The sequence below is a fragment of the Aythya marila genome, assembly GCF_965140915.1.
Source record: "Aythya marila genome assembly, chromosome: 12".
Lineage (NCBI taxonomy): Eukaryota > Metazoa > Chordata > Aves > Anseriformes > Anatidae > Aythya > Aythya marila.
In genome coordinates this window covers 12395616-12415352 of record NC_139053.1, presented here as the reverse complement: position 1 = coordinate 12415352, position 19737 = coordinate 12395616, and the positions used below count along the sequence as shown (strand labels likewise).

The window sequence follows — 19737 nt, the reverse complement described above, 5'->3', positions numbered from 1 at the left end:
AAAATTATCTGTCTTCAGCAAGGGCTTCTCACACTGATTGCCTGTTATTAGTAAAGAGGGAAACACCCACTGAGTGAGGATGGCAGCTTCTTATGCTGCCGACTGTAACAAATGCCATCCCAAACCTTATGGAAGTGTACCTGCACTCCTTGTCCAGCACGCTCCTTATTTTGAAAGGCTGGGGGAAAACTTTCTCAACAAAGTGACAGAATTCAGACTGGGCACACAGGCTGTAAATTACCAGAGACAGATGCTGCCTTGGTGCTGCTTTTTTTGTGATGTTATGAGAAAGACAAGTCAATTAAAATATAAACAGATATGAGCAGCAGAAATTCTGAGTATTTTTTGTCTTTGGCCCAGCCCTCCCAAATACAGCATATAAACAGACTTCTGTGTAATAAATCGTTTGCAGGAAAATCTTTAATGCAAATCTATTTTACCAAAACAGAAAAACAGATGCAATTAAAAAAAAAAAAAAAAAAAAACATAAATAATGATGTAAATAATCCTACACTATCTCCCTGACACATTACTGCTGAGGGACTATACTAGGTGTACAAATGAGACTCCAGCCTGAATTCACCACAAGCAGGTTTTGTTCCGGAGCACAACTGAACCAGAAGAAAAGGAACCCCCACAATTTGAAATACATATGGAATAAAAGGGTAAAAGAACTGTCCCATATATGTTTAACACAGATCTGGAAATGAGTGGGGTGAGCAAAAGCTGGAAACATTTCATGTAGATTCAAGATGAGCGAGCTGAGCACTGACAAGTACCAAGAAAGTCAGTGTTAACTGTGACGATGCTTCTGTAAGGCTGTGCTGGATTGTACCTGGCACGTTGTACCATCCGACCCAGAAACAAATGTTCTCTGTCTCAAAAGTCATCCCAATTTCTCTGGACATAAAGATTCCTCTGGACAAGACTGTCACTGAAAAGGGCCTAAAAAGGGCTTAGCCAGGATTTATATTTTTTTTCCAGAATTGCCAAATATGAAGCTGCTTACTCCAAAGTCAGGTAACAAGGCCTCTGTATTTTCAACAGCGTTTTTAATTAAGTATGGGTTTTGCAGTCAAAGATAAGACTCTTAGTCTGTTCGAATTTAAGTTAGTATGGATCCTATGGCTAAATATAAGGCACTATTTGGGAAAGACGCCATCGCCAAAATTTGCAGAAGCACTAGATATTAGAAATTTTGGAATTTAACTGGAGAAAGTATTTTAATATCATTACGTACAGTCTTGCATATATACTTGACCCTTCACGTGTGAATTCAAAAAGCCTGCACACAGAAACCCAGCTTCTGATGGTGTGAATGTGAGAATTTCTCTATGCCTAACTAGATGACAAAGGGCCCTGAAATGAAGTCATACGGTTTCCATTTATTGAAGTGGTAGAGAAGTCTTTCATGGAGTCAAGTATTTTGATGGGTTGAAGAAATTAATCAAGAGGTAATTTTTGCAGAGAATTCTGAGGGGATTTTAGCATAGAAATTGGTTAATTAAGAACCGAGTTCCTATAATTTTGGTAAAAAGTGCAAGTACTGCTGAGCCATAATGAAATCTACTTGCAAATTTCCAGGAAACTTTCAACTACCTCAGACACACTTCATGCTTGCCTGAATTTAAAAAGTAAAAGAAAAAATAAGTGATCGATGACAGCAGCACACGTCTGACAGGAAGACCTGAGAGTTCACAAGCATTTTATCAACCCCAAACTTCATTACAACTCTGCGACCATCACTACTGAACCAAGGAGAAATTAAACAGCCTGGACATTGATGGCAAAGGTATTCCATTCCTATGCGAGAGAAGTTGCTCACAGGCCTGCAAACAAGAAGTGAAGGAGCCACCTGCACGAGCAGTGCGGGGGGAAGCACCCCACCAGCCGGCTTCTGCGGGCACCAGTGGGGCCAAGAGGAGTGCACAAGAGAAAGGAATTGCCACTACAAGTTGGTTCCTAGAAAAATCCAAGCTGCTGCTAAAAGGACATGCCAGAAAGGCTGCATTTCTCACACGCTTTGCCTAAGCAGTTGATAACGTGGTTTTTCTGTTATTTTCGTACCTAAACGGCCCGTGATGAAAGTTCACATACAGCAGTCCCTGCTGCAGCCCTGCTCGCTTTATCTCCAGCACCGGGGCGTTTATCCCGTGTGATGGCAAACATTTCCGAGATCCCCGGCAGAAGCGTGCCGCCCTAGTGCAGCCGTGTTCCAGCTGTGCCTTGCACTAAATCCTGCAGGATCGCCCCGAGCCGCCCGCACCGCTTCCCCCGCAGCGCCGGCTAATCCCGGCCGTGCCCTCCTTTTTCCTCTCCTTTCCTTTCCTTTCTTTCTCTCCCTCCCCTCCCTCCCTCCCTCCTCCGCCGCCGCAGCTCCCCAGGAGCCGGCAGCCGCCTCCAGCTGGGAGCCCGAGCCCCTGCAGCGCTCCCGTTCCCCAGAGCCGGCACCGGGGCGGAGAAGGGGCCGGGCGGGACCCCCCGAGGCCGCGGCCGGCCCCCGGGGATGCGCAGCCCGGAGCCCCCCTCCCCGCGGCCTGCCCCGGGGGCGCCCCTCCTCTCCCCCCGGCGGCGGCGGCGGGCAGGGCCGGCCGGGGGGGGCCGCGGCGGCCGGCCCCGGCGGGGCGGAGGTCGGCCGCCTCCACACGCCCCCCGTCCAGCAGCCGGCGGCGGCTGAGGGAGGAGGAGGAGGCGGCGGCCGCGCCCGCCTCGCCTCCCGCCCGCCGGGGAGCCGCGGCTGAGGCGCATGGAGACAGCGGCCGGCGCCGCGGGCTGGGGTAAGGCGCGCTGAGGCGGCGGGGCTGCGTCCCCACGGGGCTCTGTCCCGACAGGGCTCTGTCCCGACAGAGCTGCGTCCCGGGGCGTGGGGCGCGATCCCGCGGCGGCTCGGGGCCCCCCGGTGCTCTCCGTGCCGAGGGGCAGCGGGGCGGGCGGGGCGGGCTGAGGGGAGCCCCGCAGCTCAGCGGGGGCTGACAGGAGAAGCCGAACCCCGCGGGGTTTGGGGGGCTCGGAAGGAAGCCCCGAGGTGCAAGTGGCAAATGCCGAGGCTCGGTGCGCCGGGCGCTGTGTGCCCATGAGGTGTGCTCCTGCCCCACGCAGCCCAGCGGCGCTAACTGGGAACCAGTCCCTCGGTGGTACTGGGCGCCTGCCCCCCGACTGGGGACGACCTCCCAGCGATAATTACCATATTTACATAACCCGTTGTTGTTTATACGTGGGCTTCTGAACCCAGAGGCATTAAAGTCCTGTAGAATATCATTTCCTGAACGGGAGGGATTCCTGGAAGTATGAAGCAACGACTTGCTTATTTATTTTTACCCCATTCAAGCTCCATCTGTGTGCATATCGGGTCAGAAACGTGTAACGCTGCCCTAGAGAACAGGACCCTGTTAACCACACCGTGTCTTCATCTGACATCTGGTCCCCAAACAAAACCAAACTGCTATTAAGGACCTTTTTTTTGTTCCCTCCTTAGTTCTTTTCTTCCATCTTCCTCTGATCTCTGGAAGCTCCATCCGTATTGGAATAGGCAGCAATTATTCCAATCTCTGTAAGTAGTCTCTTTTTTTTTTTTAACTGCATTAATGGCATGCCTTGCAGTCATGTACAGCTGTAGGAATATTGTATTTAAAGTCCTCTAGCAGATAAACATCAATCCATTAAAAAGCAAATAGCTTCCTGACTAAGAAAACAACTGAGTTAACTGAAACTGACTCAAGCTTGTGATCTCTGTACAGGCAAAACTCGCAGAAATTAGAGGAAGAATTGCCTGAAATAGAGGACTGTACAACTAGTCCCAGGCACAAGTACTTCACTATTTCTTTTTCCAAAAAAAAAAAAAAAAAAAAAAAAAGCTTCCTCCTTCTCAGCATTTTCTCCTACAAGAAATTAGCACATAGCTGCTGAAACTGATCGACAAATTGAGCACACTGACATCAGTCAGAATTTATGTCATTTTGGCACTCACTACTGAAACAAATGTGGCTAAAAATTACTTCCACTCACCGAAATACAACATAACTCCTGACATTTGACTTCCTTCCATTCTCCTTTTAATGACTGACTTTTGTAGTTATTACATGAAAGTTTTTTGAAATGAAAATATGACATTGTAAGAGCCAACTCTGCCTATGTCACTGGCTGTATTTCAGTAGAAAACCACGTGTATGCAAGGAATCACATTAGCGCATCCAACCTCTTCGATAAAAGAATGCATAATGATAAAATACCTAACAAAAAATACCTAACAAAAATTAAACTACCAGGGTATCTCAGAGCAAGTGCTGCATCTCAAGAAAAGTCATACTGAAATGTTATAACTAGATTATGTCTTCTATAACAAAACTTTCAAGCCAAGATGTCCTTCATGGGTGAGAAATAATAAAACCTGAAATTTACAGAAACAGGCAGCAGGCAAAAAGTTCTCGCATTTACTTTGGAATACACATAAAGCATGACAGAGTCAGGCAGCTGTTATCTTCATAGACTGGAAAAACTACCAAGGTGAGTGTTTGCTGCATGCCCTACCAACTTGGAGGAGCTATTCATATTGTCACCACCAGCATCTGTCAGCACTAGGTATTTGGAGGCTCTAACCCTAAGAGGCTCTATGGCAACTAAGAGCAGAGTTTGATCAGTAAAGTTGGTTACAGTGCAAAACCAAGTAAACGCAAACTGCTTTTCTTCAGACAGTCTGGTAATCCCTTAAACTCCTAAATAAAACCGTGCTAAAGTTGGGCTTGAGTAAGTGCAAAACTAGTAGCTGCTGATTAAAACTTTTCATCCTCTGTCTACCTAATGTATGACCAACTAGCATCACCTAAGTCATAGAAAATACAAAATAACACAAAAATGACAGGAAATTGTAAAAGCTAACATTGCTATAGCCACGTGTAGCAGTCTATAGATTTATTAAAAATTTCCTGTAGATATGGCAAAAAAAATAAAATGTACTTGCTCATGTTGTTACAGGTTAATATTACAAAATATCATTTCCATTATTTCCCAAGATAACCATTATTTTAGTATTATGCGCACAATGGCATTCCACAGCACTTCATTGCATACAAAGTCACTATGTGCTTAGTTTGGGAATTCAGAGCAGAGTAATACAGTTCTCTATCCAGTCTTTGCTTTTGTGTTTTTTGACCCTTCCCTACCACTGCCCCTCCCAAAGAGACCAGTTCTTCACAGCAAGACAAGTTAGGATTGCATTAACTGTATGTTAGAGGAGCTTTGTGAAGCAGGTATTGCAGCAAACATAGTTCAGAGTAGTCCAAGTATTGCCCTAATTTCCAAATGGGTGCCTACTTCTCTTCAAAGTTAAGTGTTGGTAAGACAGCTTTTCTGAGTTCAGTTCAGGTAGGCCCAATGTTCTGGCCTTCTTTGTGTTTAATTACTGTAACGTTTGGACTGTGAAATGTTAAATTATGTATTATATCTAATGAGTTAACACAATAACAGGCGGGTGTTAGCCAAAAAGAAAACCCCATAAAATGTGGCTTGTGCATTTACTGCAAACCCAGAAAGTGTCTCCTGTTACGTATGAATTCATGTATACCCAGTACTAGACCCATCTACTGTCCAAACACTGAATTTCCTACGTGAATGGAAATGCCCAGGAGCAGGACTGCAACTCTTCTCATGCCAGGTGTCCGCTGTGCCTTGAGAACACCGCATCTCATACAGGACAGAGAGGTGAAGTCACTCAAGCCAAGTCCACGCAAGCTAATACTCAGGAATGGAGAGCTGTGTGACTTCAACCACACAGTACCAAGGCAGGTGGAGAATGTCAATGTTTAGTGGAACTTTCTGATTAGAAATAAAAATTGCAATTAGTTTTGTTGCTTTGCATATTGCAGAGAAAAAAAAACAACTGTATTTTTTAGCTTTTGGTCAGAAGATTGTTTTAATAAGTAGTAAGTCAAAATTCTCTCTCAAAAATGTTGATGTTATGAGTATTAATCATTATCAGTCAGCAGTCATGAACCACAGCCACCATGTAATAGATGAATGAAGGGGCCCAGAACTGTCAGAGCAGTAGAACAGCAGAGAAATATTTGTAACTAAATTGCCTTCCCCTCTTGCATGCTTCCTCCTCAGGAGGTCCTAGATTCACCTCTGAAGAAAAGTGTTTCAAGCGTAGGAAAAAGAAAAAAAGACTTTTTCAGTCAATTACACAGTCAATACTTATCAGCTATTTTAAGAACATAGCTATTTTACAACTGTCAAGTGACTGTATAGTTTTGTATTTAAATATTAATATGTCTTGATGATAACCATATTTAACTATAATATCTCAGCTGTTACATCTAAGAGCACAAGGAATGTCCACAGATTTGTAAAATGTTCATTTTGGCACAGAAATCAAGAAAAATAGAACTATAAAATATGCAGACTGTTTAAAATTCAGCCTTAAGACTCCTGTGTTATAACCTTTGCTCATATGTTATGCTCAGTGTTATCTCACAAAATCAAGAAGGAACAAAAGAGCTCACACTGCGGCTTTCTGTATGAAAGCAAACCCAGCCAAGCACAGGGACAAACTCGCGTTAAGAAAACGGTGCAGCAAATCCTTATCCTACGACCAGTAGGCCCCTGACCAGACACTTTGGCTGCTGTCCCTCACATCCAGCTCCCACAGCTGGCTCCCAGCTGTGTCACTGACTCCAGCACTGCGAGCTGTGCTCGGACACCCCAGGAAGACAGTGGAAGGTTGAGCAAACTCAGAAGCAAGGAAATCTTTCTGTACACAGCAAGAATAAATTACTCTCTCCCCTGCTATAGACTAGGGAGTCTTTAGCTCTTGTTCTTGATAGAAAATCCTGCATTTTTTCCCAGAATGGTCTCCAAACCCAGCCAGGTTAATACAGTCGGCTAGATAGCAGTATTCAAGGAACGTAACATCAAATTCGTGTGCACATGGAGCCCAGTGCCTCAGTTCAAACAAGAGAAGGAACTGGCTGTGTAGGTATCTTAGAGTGGTCTGTTAGCTGCACCAGCTGTGAGACATACAGAGGGACAAGAGATTGCTTCTAGCCTGTGTGTGACAGCTCTGCTGCAAGCTGTGGAGCCAGGATGATGCCAGGATGTGCTGTGGAGCGAGTGATGGGTGTGCACTAAGACTTGTACCCGCAGGATGCCTTGAGAAGTGTCAGCGACCGAAGCACCACCATCTGCCACTCACTTCCAGCCTGTCTAGCCACAGAACGCCAGAGACCACGTAGGTCTGTGATGCCAGGCAATGGGGCAAGCGCACGCTCTACTAGCCTCCTCTTCTCCAAATACACAGCAAAGTTTAATCTAGAAAAATTGGCTCTTTCTTTTCTTCCACTGTCTTCTTCTCATAGCGTGGATGTTTTCTGATGGCACCAGAGGCTCCCTAATCCCCTTCCTTCAAGGTGCAGCCCATATCTCCCCACAGTTTCCCATGCAGCATTTCAGAATGTGCAGAATCAAGGACATTCGAATGCTTCCAGAACTGTAACTCAGCATTCTTTGTTCTTCTCCCCTAATAAGTCATATCGTGCTCAGTATCCTTCTGCCATCAATTTATTTTGTGATGGCTTGGTATCATTTCAGTTATTCACATCAGGAGTGTTTTTTCACATTTTAATTTATTAGATTGGATCCTGCACTAGGAAGGTATCTATTTCTCACCAAGCCTGACAATTTCTCATTCTCCTTTATGAGGATGTAGGCTGACTATTCCAAATCATTCATTTCCACTTTAGCTACTGACTTGATTCCTCAGTTTCAGCAGCTTCTCCCCACTCCTACCTCCCATGCCTGATTTTTGTTTATTTTTAGTGTGGAGAACAATAGACTGAAATTCATTCCGTGCAACTACTAGGCAAAAACACACAGATTAGAGACCAATCCTGCTCCCTTTTACATAGAAATTATGCTTTAGTTTTTGAAAGGAACTGACCACACTGGTACAAGGAACAAGACTGGAATAAGAGCAGGAGGGAAGTTGAGTTTTAGAAGTGTTGATCACTATTAATTCTGTCCTTCTGTCACTTCATAACTGTGTAATGACTGAGCTAGATGTTAAAGCATCTAAAGCTTCCCAGCCACCTCTCATTCAACATTGAGGGGTAGACACCTAATTGATTAGCAGCTCTTGTAAAGTCTACTCACAGTGTCTGTCTTCAGATGCTTTGAAACTTTGGCTGCAAATTCAGAGCTGGCAGAAGCAAGCAATTCAGTTAGCTTTGGCAGCATTCAGGCAAATAGTAAGTTTGGTTGCAAAACTGAATCCATACAACTCGCTACAACTTCCTGAAACATATTTTATTTTTTTTAATAACGTCATTGACACACCTACAGTCTTCAAGAGTCTGTGTGAAGATAATTTGTTGCAGCCTTTCAGACAAAGCCACCTGATCACCATCTAGTCTCAGTGCAGATCTTGCTTCTACAACACTTTCTTTTCTGGGCCTAAATTTCTTATCTTTAATTGTTATTTTTAGCTGCAAGCACGTTAATCCCTTCTCTATTATTAAAATGGAGATTTTCCTTTCAGCAATTGTGTTACTGCATTAAAAGACTACATAAGTAAATAATGAAATACATGCGTTTTGGTCACTTTTTGCTTTCGAATCTCTTCTGTTGGCAATTAGTCTTTGTTTAGTTTCAAGGTTTAAGAGAAACAGCTCTCCAAGCATACAGTCTTGACAGGTTTTCAGCATCCTCACTTTATTTGGATTTAGCTACACAGTTGTGACATGATTACTTCTACCAGTATGATGGACACTTAAAGACCCAACTGAGACCAAAGCTTTATTGTGCTAGGTCCTGGACAGAGAAATGGGCCCTGTCCTTCCAGATTGTATAGATAAGACAAAAGGTTGGAAGAGAAAGAGAGTGGCAGAGAAATTAATTGCTTTGGATTACACAGCAGTTTAAAGAGAAAGCCAGGCTCTCCGGGCTGCTGGACTGCTATCTGTCCTTTGCTTGGCACACACACCCTGCAAAGAAGAGCAACAAAAATTAGCTATTTGGGATGACTTTTATGCATCGCTTGAAGTGCGTGTTAAACTATGCTAATAATCCAGCTCCTCGCACTAAACACATTTATGAAATCAGATGTTTCTTTGTAAAGAACATGGGGAATTCAACAGTAGATTGACAAAGCAGCTCTGACGTATTTGTACTGTTGTGTGCTGGGGTATGTGCTGCATGGTAAATTACTTAGCATCAGTACCAATCAGGAGCTGTCAAAACACACAGGAAGAGCAAGAAATTGGTACATCAAGAACTAAAATTTTGTTGTTTCATTTTGTGCTGCCCCTTCCAGCTAACATCATGTTTTTGTTTTCAGTCTTGCAAGACAGTTTGAAGCAGAATGGGCAACTGAAAAAACACATGGACACTTTTAAAAAGGGCTTTGATTTTAGAACACCACAGCTCTGAATGGGAACATGAGTGGAAACTATGATTTTGCAACTTGATCCTATTAGATAACCTGATCTGAGTGCATATGAAAGCCTAAAAAACTACTTCGTTCAGCAGTACATTTCTGTGTTTCTGATTAAAAAATGTTTCTGCTGAATGAAGCAAGCTGCAAATTGGAAACTTTCCCAAAGCTTGAAGACATAAGGTAATAAAGTCCTGGAACATCTTTAGAAAAAGAAATAATATATTTTTGTCCAGACCTTCAAATGTGAAGCTGATTGCCAAGTACAGCATTGTGAAATGCTGGAGTAAAGGTGGTATTAAGATACTTTAATAGTGTAGAAATGACATCTTCTCTAAGATCTCCACTTTAGGATTAATGTAAATTTCCTTAGTTGCAATCAATGCAAGAACTCTTAGGAACTGAGGGGCACAAGAAGTCACCACAGATCAGAATCTCTCTTCTTTATATGGTGTGCATGCTCATCTAAATCATACAAGCACAGTAGAGCATTAAGCATCAAGTTAACACGTGCCACAGGCTTTCTCTTTCATCTTCTCACCAAACTTAAGAGTGGTTAAATGATCTCTACGTAGCTGGAGGATCCTTCTTCACCAGGCCTATTTCCCCCAGCTGGCTGCAAAGGTTTCAAAGCCAGGCTGCAGTCAGGAATGAGGACCATGCTTTTACAAAGCCCAGATGTTATGTTGCTGGTGGATGATCTGGGCATTATCAGACTCAGTGGTTGATGTAGGAAGTGTGCTCCCACTTTAGCAGATAAATTGTTACTTGGATTTTTTTTTTACATAGTGTTAACAGAGAAATAGAAATTCGGCTAACCTAAATCTAAAACAGCTGTAATTTGTTATGTGTATTTTAATGGCACGGGTTCATTTTCAACTTGTGGATTAATTTCATGCATCACAGTTAGATAAGACTGTACCTTAACCTAAATTTAATAGGATCACTCTATGTTTTTAAATTATTAATTTTGAAGTCATAAATTAATTCAATCGTGTATAGATTTGGAGTACAAACCCTGAAAACCATCATCATGCCTGTGCCTGGCACACTCAGATTGGAACAGGTGGGCTTAGAACTGGCAAGTGCTTCTCCAGTGGAGACTTTGTTAGCTCCCTGTCATCTGTAGTAAAAAATGTTTTCAAATCAATTTACCTCAGGGTACAATGTCCTGTAAAGACAAAACACTGTGTTCTGGCCTCTACTGAGATAGAAACATCATTTGGAAAGTAATTCATTTTTCACAAATGAAGCTATCTGTGCTCCACAAGAGAAATCTGATTACCTGAAACTTAGACAGTATCATGTGTTCCGTCAGAACTAAGACCAAATTATATGCCTATGTCCCTGACTGCTCCACGAGGCCCCAGCCTTGATTTCCTCCTAAAAATCATATTTACATATTTTTAGTCATCGTGTTTTACCAGGTATTTTGCAGCTTCCCTTGGCAATAGCTGGAACATTTACATCATCTGGATTTACTAAAGACATATTTTACTCTTGCTATATTCTGAACAGGCAGCTTTATGGGATAGGTTTGCACACCCTTCTGTGACTGCCACTGTCCCCCACTGCTCTTTAGTCCAACGAACTGCATCTGCCCCTATCATTTCTTATAGCATTCAGTCTTAATAGTTTTTCCTGAAGATAATAAAACACTGCTGTGGTTTTCTAACATTTTCATAAGAAGTGTACCCCAAAGTGGCTTAGACAGTTCAACAACAACTAGCAGAAACATGTACAATTACTTTCTGGATGAGGCAGGAGGGGCATTTATTAACTGACCTTCAAAGAGAAGCCAGTAAGGTGGTAAAAAGTAAAACAGAAATTTGCTGTCACGGGAACTGTAGAAAAATTTCTAGCGTCAAAAATGGGTGCAATTGTAGCCACTGATAGAGGGGAATTGTGTTGAACTAAAACAGGAACAGTGAAGAAGAAAGATACGAAAGGGTATAAACTGGAGCAGGTTCTAAGAGGATTAAAATAATTAGTGCACTTTTAGATTAGGTTATAAACTAAATGGGCTTTATAGAAAATATAAATGTGTATATGAGATGCATACGGGGACCAATGACTTGAACAAATTTGCAAGCACTGTATTTTTTCATTGGCATCATTTCTTGCAGGTGAATTCCTTCTTGATATTTGCACTGACGATGCAAACAGTCTAAAGCTAACAAAGCTGTTGCACTTCCACAATGGCTACCTTTGATATCACAAAATAATTATTGCTTAGCTCCTTCTTCTGTAATACTTTAACTCTCTAAAAAACAGACAGGAATCCCGGCAACCTTAACTGCTGGGAGCTCTATTCCATTTTACCCAAAGATTGTCTGAGATACCCACCAGAAATACAGAAGCCATTTGGGAAATGCACTGCAAGATGTTCTGAAAGTACATAACACTGTGATCTGATTATTGGCCTCTGGATTGCTGAGCTGCCAGGTACAAGCACACAGCATAAGATTTACTGTAACAGTATGTCCTCGTGCTGGCGGTATTTATAAATGCATTTGGGGTACCGACGTTTTCCACTGCAGCAGCTGTGTGGAGAACTGGAAGTCATGAACAATTACTCCTAGCTGCATGATTTTGCAGATATGAAGACTGACAAAAAAGCACCAAATTAAAAACATTGGAGAGGAAACAAAACCCTGAAGTAGCAGAATTGTTGGTGTTCTGTTGGGTACCAATTTGAACGCTAGTCCTCTGTGCATTTGCTTTCAGGAGCTGGTGTTTCTCAAGTTGGGCCTGAACTTGTATTTGCCTGCATTTGGAGTATTTCAGATTGGTTAGAAAGCATATATATATTGGTTACACTATATATATTGTATATATATATGGTTATATATATATATATTGGTTTAGAAAGCACATATATATGCTTTCTTTGAAAAATACACTTTTTCCCCCTCTTTTCCCCGATAACTTTCTGACTTCCTGATCTCCCATGAATTTGTTTGCCCCATACAGTATACAAGTAGATTTTAACCTAATGAGCTGGAATACATTTGAACATAACCAGCTCTTCTTCCAGCTTTCTGTCATTTTCTCAGCCTGTTTTCTATGTATGGCTAGGCACTGGCATTCCATGGGGTATTTTGCAGTGTGCAGTTATTATGTCCAAATAAAAAACCAACAGATCCTCTTTCTTGCACAGAGGTACCCCCAGCTCCTTTAACTTTTGTATCGGGACACTATTGATTGTTTATGAAGATCAAATATAACAGCTATTTTGAGTAGCCAGTAGCCACTCTCTCCTCAGGCATGCCCTTAGGTCATTTGGATGAGGAAAAAGAGGTGCTGTTCAGACACGAGAAGTGACATCCCTTTACACAATGCCTCCATTTCTTGTGCAATATTATGACTCAAAACCCTATTTTTCTTAAGTAACGGGGTTTAGGCAGATACATATCTCTCACTTAAGAAAATTTGGTTTCCCAAAGGAATCAACAGTTCTGCTGGGAAGGCCCTGCACTTAAGCAGCCAGAGGCATGGTGTGTACACAGTGCTGCAGACCCTACCACAAAGTATCTAGTACCTCCACAAACCAAACCTAAACATTTGTCTCCATAAATTTACCCAATGGTTTAAGTTTATTCAAAAAAAAAGAAAAAGCTTTCCCACCCTATCAGATTGAGTTCCTATCTTTCTCCATCAAAGGGTTGGGAGAAGCCCTTACTCCAGTCCTTCAAACCTATACAAGGTAGTACACAGTAATTTATTTATTCACCTCCATACATTTTGTGTTACTAAACTGGGGTAAAGAGGGATTGTTTTGGTTTGGAGTTGATGCCTAGAGGTAAGAAGGCTAGGTGCCTCTCAAACACGGTGCCCTGGTGTTTTTGTTGGAGTATTTCACCCAGACCTCATCCTTCTCTAACACTATTTAAATGAGCAGCAACAATAGCCTAGGAAGCATTTGTTTAAGTCTCAGACCCTTCGCAAGTCTAACAGAAAAGAGAGTATTTTCATCCGCCCAGGGCTTTCAGAAGCAGGAAGGCTGCCTTGCAGTAGACACTGCGTTTTGTTACCCAGGAGGGAGTTGCTTGTTACACACAGTCATCAACTGTTTCTCCTCCTTTCAGACGAACAGAGCATTCTGCCTTGTAAAAAAGAAGAACTCCAGTGTGGTAACGGCCTCTGCCTCTCAAACTGGCTGCGCTGTCACTACAAGAAGGACTGTGGCAGAGACTACATGTCCATCAAGCTAACCTGCTCAAGTGAGTTACCCTGCACCTTCCTAAATTGTGACAATGTCCTATATGAATGCAAATCCGTTTTCTCACTGAATCTGTCTTTGTAGCAATATACTGTTCCACATAGGAGATTTGATCTGGTTTTGCTGTTGCAAGGATACAGATATTTAGAGCTTTACTTATGTCTAAATCATTTATGCTACATGCATTTCAAGTGGAATAGTAATCAAGTATCAGCGGTAGCGGGAAATGGAAGATTTGGTCCAGATCAAAATGCATTAAGCTAATGTATTGTGAAGGAAACTGCTCTGAATTGCCAGTTGGGAAAATAAAATATAATAAAATAAAATAGAATAAGGCCTTAAAAGGCAGTCATCACTGCTGGAAACAATTAAACACTGGCGGCTCTACAGAGCAGTAGCTGCTGGCTGGGCACTCTGCCTTTGGAAATGTTGATGCGAATAAACAAACTGCCAGTGGATTAAAATTATACTTTGGGGGAGCAGAGGAGAGGTAAGAATTACTGTCAAGTCAGTGATATCCAGTGTATTTAAAGGAGTAACAGGGTAACCACTGTAAACAGTGCAGATAGCTTTAGCCATTTGTTTCAGACCGTTCTGTCAAACAGGTTGAAAGATGAGTTGGAGAATTTCTGATGAAGGAGCATGTTGTAATCTCAGCATAGCCATTTACTAGCAAACCTGGTGGTTTAACCATCTCAGCTTCTTCTGTTCCTACTTATTCTCATCATGTTTACTTCTTAATTTCAAGCTACAGCTCTAACTCTAAAATCTTCCTTTTAACATACCCATTTTGTAGCTAGCAACATCCAAGAGCACAAATACTTTTAGACGCCTATTTCATGTGGCAAAAACTGGAATGATCCCATACTGCTGTCACTGCTTGCCAGAAATATTTGTTGACTTTGGTTTTCGAGTTAACACAACATTGTACACAAAAGAGCACAGCCACAGGTCTGCAAAAATACCACAAGTTACAATAGGGAAAGCAAAATGACAGCTACTGGCAGATGAAAGTAAACCCAAAACTGAGCTTCAGGAGCGAGCCCAGTACACCCATCCTCTAAGTGGTACTCAGATCCACAGAGGCAAGGCAGAGCTAAAGCAAAGTCAAAGCCTTTGAAACATGCACACCATAGACAGCAGGTCCTCGACTCCAAGTGTTTAGTCCACAGAGCCGTGCCTGTCACAACCCACTACCTGGCTTTACACTGGAGTTCAAACATTAATACAGCACAACCACACTATAGAATTGCTCACAGCCCATTAAATAGAGCGGGCTCTGGATCCATGGAGCATGCAAAGATTTGGGGTTTATAGACGAGAATACAGAAGGACTAACATGCCCAGGAGGACATGAGCTGAATTTAGGCAAGACCTCAGCTCTCCATGCTTTAGTCATTAATCTAATCAGCAGAGATTAGAGCTAGACATGTTTTGTTTTGTTTCTGCAAGAATGTGTTGGGGAGTGGTGGTGGAAGATTAGTAGGAACAGCTCAGTTTTGATGATCTTATATATCTTGCCTAGATCACATGAAAACCTTTTAACAACTTATATCTCACAGTAGTATTATTTTCTGCCCTTCCACAAAGGTGTGCATAAAGTACTGAATGGCAACCAACTCTTTTTAATATACAATAAATATGTATTTTTCGAAATGCAAAGCTGTCAATTCCGTAGTAAAAAGCTACAACAGTGACAGCTGACAAAACAGAGTCAAATAGTCACACATTTGCTCTGAACATATTACAGTTTGAAGAGGTCAAAAAGACAAAACCAACAGATCATTTGCAATGGTTACAGAAGCGCACGCAAATCAGAAACTGCCTAGAGGAGAAATTCATTATTTGGAATGGAAAGACTGATTTGCTGTTCACAGCTGAACTTGAGAGCAGAGTGTTATCCAGCAAGGCACTAACATCTGTCACTTCATCTATACTTCACAGACACAGAAATGTTTCAGACAAGACGGGTGCCAAAGCACCTCTGTCGTGTGTTGATTTTGCTAAATAGCAGCAAGACCTGCTAAAAAATCAGCACCAACAGAAAATCTACACAGAAAGGCTGTGCAGTTAGATCCGGTTTTGTGGTTCCTTTCAGCCTCATACCGTCAAAAACAGCAGCACTACCTATTAAAGGAGGACAAGGCAGTGACAGAACTAGATAAAACTGAAAACCTGACAGGTTTCCATACACAGCAGCACTTGCAGTAAGAAACCTGAGCACGTGGCTGTGTGAGCACATGAAAATGAAGTGCTTGTGTACAAAAAAATCCCCTTGTGACTAAACTACAGATAACATTATATAATTTGTAAGATGACTGTGTACATTTGAATATTTCATCCATATTTTCTTTCTTTCTATAGATGTGTAAGATAGAGCCATTCCACTGGAATTGCTGTTTCTAACTCGTTTTTTGTAATACTAACATCTAAACATTTAAACCACAAGACAGACCTTAGTTCACGCTGGCTCATCCTAGCACATTTTAGAATTTCCTGGCAGGAGCCATGCACCTGTGAAGCTCACTGAAAGCAGCACTCATTTAAAGCATTTTACCCCTGAGCTGCAAAGCTTGTATGAAAGTATCAGGAAAACATTTTATATATTAGTTACCATTGTTCTTTCTCATCCCAAATTCATTGTTTACTTTACAGTTAGAGTAAATGTCTGGTAATAGACATTTTTCAAGATGGTCTCAACAAACACACTCCCAGTGAGAATTTTGGCCTTTTTATGAAAAGCAGTGCAGTTCACTCCCCGGGAGCTTACAGACTTCTAAACAGACGCCTAACTGCAGATCATAACATCCAGAAACATGTCATGTTGTGCCTAGTGCAGCTTTTCTGATCAAATAGGTTTTCCAGAGTCTACCTGTTAGAAATTTATTTGCCCAGCATTTTTCCATAAATGGAAAAACAAATGGCCAAGTTCCTCAGTTTGTTTTAGGTGCACACTGTATATGTACATTCACTCCAGGGGATTTCAGATTTGTCAGAATCTAAGGGGAACGTGTGAGATCTAGCTCTTAAAACACTGGCAGTACATCAACCACAGAGGCAAACTAATGATAGAGTCAAAGGGAAATTACTTCCAAATCACCTCCTGCTCAGTGTGTCATTAATGCCTAACAATATTCTGGATTCACTTACATAGGCATTGCGAGTGAATAAAATAAGAACTTTTTGTCCTAGCATTCATGAAATCAGATAGAATAGTGTCTGTAGAGGGGGCTCCCTGTAACCAGTAACCACCACTACGTGGTCTCTACTCATTTAGCATCAGAGGTTGCTTTGTAGAAGCTATGCAGGTAAGCAGCACCTCAGAAATGGGAAGGGCAAAGAAAAAAAGAGACCGCTCCCACTGCAGAACTCTCCAGATTGTGACTTGCCCAGTTCTAAGCAAATGGCAGAGACTGCAGCATATCCTGAGACAGTGAGAAAGATTCCAGAGGGCTTACACAGTGTGCTATTTATAAGGGAAAGACAGGCTGTAGTATTTTACACATCCTTTCAGAGCCAGGCACGTATGGGAAAAGCTCTGCAGCTAGCCACAGTAAAGTGAATTTTCGGGGACAGGAAGGAAATCAGGAAAATATTGTGTCCTCCAAATCATGAATCAGCATCTACTTAGATGAAAAGCGGACTTCTGAGTGAGGCTACATTCCAGGGGAGATTTCCATCCTACATTTAGCACACTGCTACAAGATGGAAAACGTTTGTACTGTTGTCATCACAAACCATATTCTAGTTCACAACAAGTTTGCAGGATAAGCTCTCTTTAGAGGAGGGATTCTTTGTTCTTTTTGTAGCACCTCACACATCCAGGTTCCTCACCATGTTACCATAATGTCTAGAAGCCTTAAGTAAAGAACAGTACCAGTCTGCGTGTTAAACCACAGGCCTGACATTTCTAAAAGGCTGTTTATGGCACTACAGTAAGCAACAGCAGCTTGATGAGCTGTGTGTGTGCATTCAGAGATGATTCTTAAACAGCCAAGAGTATATGCTTACCGACAGGTGATGTGTGCATTTGTATATATAAACATATTTCTGTAAAAGAGGTGACAACTTAAAAAACACAATTACTCATTTCACACTGCAGGATTATAAATTCCCACAATTCTGTTGATTTTTACCCTCCCTGTGTAGGTAGATTTTACCCTCTAGAGTTATTTTAGTGTTCAGAAACAAATAATTACTCTCTTAGCATACTCTGGGAGCTTAGTTTTAGCATTTAAGAGGCAAAACTGACACAGAAGTTATTTCATTTAATGTGCAGCTACCAAGAAATTTCAGCCTAATGGGAAAGAACTTGAACTATTTAAAGTGTATTTCAAGCCTGAATATATTTGCCTATATACTTCCTGTATCAGCCAAACAGAATCACCACAAGAAACTGGATTCTTGTGTCTTTCTTCCTCTCTCTTTCTCCCCCTTTCTCTTTCTTGTGCTCCCTTTTCTTAAATTGACTGACAGTGATTTTTTTCCCATTAAATTCCCTTGACTCAGACGTAGAACCAGTGCTAAGTCATAACAAAAGCAGTGTACTGCATGTACTCCACAGAAACCGCCCTGAGAAGCAATGCATAGATTTGTTCCAGTTGAGAAAACAAGCTAATATTTCCCTTGCCATAAGAAGAAATCAAATGTATAATCTTTGCTCAAGGGTTAACCATGTATTTCTTCAGAAAATATGCTCAACAAAATGGTGTTGACCTGTAACACTTAAGACGTACTTGTCTTTGCCTATTTTTCAGCTCCCAGTCCTTCAGCCAGCTTTATAGGATAGAAGCTCACTTGCATACCAATTTTTTATCTGCCTTTTAGTGTCTCATACAACCTATCTGCTTTTTTAAGGCTCTATTATTTATCTAGACAGATTTCGAACTCATGAGAAAATAGTATTAAAGGATAAAATTCTGCTTCAGATTTAAACATAAGTTTTCATTGGAAACAAGGAAATTTTTTCCACTGAAGCTACAGATCATCATAACCTGTACAATTACTGCTCCCACTTCCATGGGTTACATGGCTGGAGCCTTTTGTGCCAAAGGAATCGTGTCTCATGTACTTCATACTTTTTTATTACCAAAATAATTAAATACTGCAAAACTTACAGTAAATTTCCCCAATGACTTTACTTAAGGCTCATGTTAACAGGAGCCAGACTTAATGTTTGTTCTAAAAGCTGCATCTATACAGACAATCCCACAAACTGTCTTCCCATCAAGCATCACAGATCATTCGGAATAGCAACCTCCATCACTGTAATTGCAGCTTTATATATTGCCAATCTGGTAATCCTGCCAATGGAAAGTTCTTTACAGGTAACTCTGCTTGGAGTCAACTAGGATAGTTAATCTATTCCTGAGATTATTGAGGGAGGTATGTCTAAATAGTATGCAGTCTTTGCTTTTGTACAGTTTTTGTTGGAAAAGCAAATTCTGAGAGAGGCATGGCAGCGTTATTTAAACATCTGTTACATGAACATAACAGCTCTTGAAATAACAGTGACAGCAGTCGCTGAAAATATTAAATTTCAACCCCATTAATGCATCCTGTTGTTTCTGTTCATTCCAGGTTAATTCCATTAGGTACCCTTTCAGAGTCATTCCAACCAAAGAAAAGAAATCTGTCATTTTACCACTGCCTTGCAAATTTGTATCCAGGCTTCAGCTAGTCCTTGCAGACAGTTTTGGGGAGCGTATTCACACCATCTGCCAAGGAGCTTATGTACGCTGTATCAGCTGTGGACAGGGACAGGAGTTCATGAAGCTCAAGGAGTTCATCAAGGTCCAACTTGCTCTGTAGATGCATCCACTCTGTTGTTAGTGCCCAAATGGGAGACCCAGCGAGCTTTGAGTCTTAAAATAAGCTGCTAGGTAAAGTTTCAGAAGTGGGTGAATATTGCACTTAATCTGTACGGTACTGTCACGCACCACTGAAACAGAGTGAAACCTAGTTGTAGTGACCACCGAAAGAACCACAACTGGGAGGCATGTCAAGGCACCCTCTTGCAGGAAAGAGCACGAAACTCAAGCGAACTGTCTGTCCTGATTGTGCCAACTTCTTCCTGAGAAAACATTTCATCTTC

General features: G+C 41.8%; 1 protein-coding gene across 1 annotated transcript in view; it reads left to right on the top strand.

Annotated features, from left to right (window-relative positions):
- The first annotated feature begins 2578 nt into the window (after positions 1–2578).
- The window catches only part of BEAN1 (brain expressed associated with NEDD4 1), a 52593-nt gene continuing 35434 nt past the window's right edge, over positions 2579–19737 (top strand). Inside the window, exons 1-3 of the mRNA XM_082770328.1 lie at positions 2579–2777; positions 3476–3550; positions 13510–13644. Of these exons, the coding sequence (XP_082626454.1) occupies positions 2747–2777; positions 3476–3550; positions 13510–13644 (241 nt within the window). The 5' untranslated portion in view covers positions 2579–2746. The remainder of the gene's footprint in view (positions 2778–3475; positions 3551–13509; positions 13645–19737) is intronic.